Source organism: Sinocyclocheilus rhinocerous, unplaced genomic scaffold, assembly GCF_001515625.1.
Source record: "Sinocyclocheilus rhinocerous isolate Xijiao unplaced genomic scaffold, SAMN03320098_v1.1 scaffold2706, whole genome shotgun sequence".
Lineage (NCBI taxonomy): Eukaryota > Metazoa > Chordata > Actinopteri > Cypriniformes > Cyprinidae > Sinocyclocheilus > Sinocyclocheilus rhinocerous.
Window position 1 is genome coordinate 25,308 of NW_015656055.1, and position 3,266 is coordinate 28,573.

Consider the following 3,266-nt stretch of genomic DNA (forward strand, 5'->3'; position numbering starts at 1 on the left):
AAAAAGAGGTATCGGGGCATCATATATATATATATATATATATATATATATATAGGTATCATATATCTCATTTGAAACTACTATTATTAATTCTACATTTTAATCATTAATGTTTCTGAGGTTGTCACATAAGAGACATTTACTTTGAACTTCTTGGAAGGCGTTTTGAATTCAGTGTATCTCTGACCTGAAAAAATAGGGATAACTGCCATCTCAGCAGACTGCCATATGTGGAGTTGTTTTAATATTACACACTGAAGAGAAAGAAACCTAGTGGGAATACAGGGAGAGTGGGAAGAAAGAGAGTAGTACATACAAAAACAAATAAACACTTTTCTCTACTATATGCATGATTACTCTCACCGCACAGTCTCTCAGTGGTGTGTATTTCTGTTTAAACACACACAGTTTCTACTTTACATATGACTTCTGGCTTATCTCACTCCCACTCAACAGAAATTCTTCATGCTCTGTGAGAGGGCAGATTCTGCAACCTTTGATTCGTAAATGATTTCCAGTCAACTTCTCTCTCTGAGAGTTTTTAATTCATCACCACTTCTTTCCCCAGCCATATTCAGAGTCAGCCATCCATCCATCATCCACTCATTCATCCATCCATCCATCATCTATCTATCTATCTATCTATCATCTAACTGTCTGTATGTCATTCTGAATATGAATGCAAAGCCTCATGTATATTTCTTTGTCTTGTACACAGGACACCTGCAATGATTGGTTGCTCCTTTGTAGTGGATCGTGAGTATTTTGGAGAAATTGGACTGCTTGACCCAGGCATGGAGGTCTATGGAGGAGAGAACATTGAATTGGGTATGAGGGTAAGTAAGATCCTTTGTAAACTCATGTCATTATTTGCCTTAGATGAGTGAAGTATGGTGATGTAAACATTTGCAAATAAAAACATTTTAAGTTGTAGTAGAGACAAATAAGTGTCTGCCTGGTTAATTTTGTTTAGTTGAGACATTCAAAGTCCAGTGTATTCACGTAATTGGAATCCATTGAGCATGGAGCTGTTTTAGCATATATGAGACCCTCCAGAAATTACAATTCACGGTTGTTGCCACTCTCTCTGTAAATTCACAGGTGACATTATAATTAACTCTATTTACAAAGCTTCAGAATTTGACATACATTTAATTACATTTCTTCTAGGCATCATACTAGAGACTGTCGGGGGGTAAACATGCAGATTTCCCCTCCATCAAGGAGTAAATGCGTTGCCCAAAGGAAATGAAAGTACTCAGTGCCAAATTACACAAGCTCGAATGCTTTAAAGGCAGTAGGGTACAAAGAAAGTAGATTCCTGCAGCTGCAGCCCTGAGAGAAATTTCATGGGCCACATGGTCTGTGAGCCAATGGAGAATTGAACTTGTTTCAATTCAGAAGCTGTTCTTTCTGTGGGGTGTCGAATATCCTTGGAAGATTAGCATAATTTGGATAAAAATCTTTAATTCATTTTAAAGATTCATTGCCAATGTTGGTTGACAGAATTGTCTTTTCAGCCTGATTATAGATTGAATTATGGAGATGAATAGTACTGTTTGAAACGTCTGATTGGAGACTGTTTCAATTGTCTGTTTGTTCAGTCTCAGTGACAGTTGATACAAAAGCAGACTGAGTCACTTGTAGTTTTCTTTGCAATTAGACTTTTTATTTGAAATATAAATTGTTCATATATTTACCAATATTTCACGGACCACTTTTGAGAAGAGTCTTACAGTTTTATATTGTAACACGTTTTTGGACCCCAGTTTGAAATCACCTGTTCTAGTGGACTTAAAGGAATAGTTCACCCAAAAATGAAAATTTTCTGAAAATGTAGTCACCCTCAGGCCATCTAAGATGTAGATGAGTTTGTTTCTTCATTGAAACAGATTTGGAGTAATTTAGCATTGCACCACTTGCTCACCAGTGGATCCTCTGCAGTGAATGGGTGCCGTCAGAATAAGAGACCAGACAGCTGATAAAAACATTACAATAATCCACAAGTAATCCACACCACTCCAGTCCATTAATTAACACCTTGTGAAGTAAAAAGCTGCATGTTTGTAAGAAATATATCATGGACCACTTTTTAATTTTGAGGAAAATTGAAAATTATGTCATCATTTGCTCACACTCATGTTGAGTAAACTATACCTTTAAGTAAAAAGTGGCACAGGCTTACCCCACTCTATCCTATATTAGTGTAAGCATGTGATCTGCATGTGTCCTCATCTTTTGCATGAGTCTTGCTGACTGTTCAATGTGAGTTCCATTTGTTCCTTCATTACATGCTGCAGAAGGTTTCTTGTAACAGAAAAAAATGACAGAATTACCAATTTAGCAAATACGTCAAATTCCCAGCTTTGAAATAAACCAAATGCTTATCGATGCTGAACACAGTGATGGCACATATGATCCATCTCAGCCTCTGGTTAATCCTCCAACGCTGATGCAGCTCATTCAGGAGGGATAACTTTGACTGACAGCTACATGTTTAATAATTAACCTTATGCCACACCAAATAGACAACATTAGTCCTCTCTGTAAAGAGATTCAGAAGCGGGGAGTCAAGAGAGGACATTGTAGAGCAATAGGCTCTGGTTAAATAGGTTATATGAAGACTAAAAAACATTAGAAGAAATGTGCAGCGGTATGATGGAAGTTTAATTTGTGTGAGGTTCTACCAAATGCCCATGAGGGAAATTAAAACTGATGTAAAGTGGCTCAGAAAGAGCTGAATTAACACTTACAGCCCAAAGTAATTGCATTTAGTGCATATCAGTTACATTTTATCCTGAAGTGACATTTTGCTGTTTTACCAATGCAAGTAGGAGTTCATAGGCTGGGGGAGGGTGATTTTATAGCATAAGGATTATTAACAAATTTGTTTACTTTCTTTTCCAACTACAGATTTTTGGACCTCTGGAGTTTAATTTACATTTATGAATTTAGCAGATGCTGTTATCTTAGTAACAGTGTTGAACTTGCAGTGTATGAAGATGCAATGCTGCATAAAAAGCTGTAGTAAGCTGTAGTATGTTGTACTTTAGTTTGATAGATAAACATCTGGGGCCGGTTGCACCAGCTAGACGTAAAAACGCTGGGTGTAAGCCCTACGCTGGGCTTTGCAACGTCCTGCTTTACGATAAATATTTACACCTGTTGCACCAACTGAAACTACGATCAGGCGCAACTACGCCCGGCGTAGACAATGCGCGTCCATGCCGACACATTCTCCCTCAGTTATAGATATAGCTGAGACG

The 3,266-nt window shown here is 37.5% G+C and overlaps 1 protein-coding gene across 1 annotated transcript in view; it reads left to right on the forward strand.

Annotated features, from left to right (window-relative positions):
- Positions 1–3,266, forward strand: part of LOC107719314 (polypeptide N-acetylgalactosaminyltransferase 9) — a gene marked incomplete at its 5' end in the record, with an annotated part of 47,995 nt that overhangs the window by 4,720 nt on the left and 40,009 nt on the right. Inside the window, one exon of the mRNA XM_016526715.1 lies at positions 719–836. Coding sequence (XP_016382201.1) covers positions 719–836 — 118 coding nt within the window. The remainder of the gene's footprint in view (positions 1–718; positions 837–3,266) is intronic.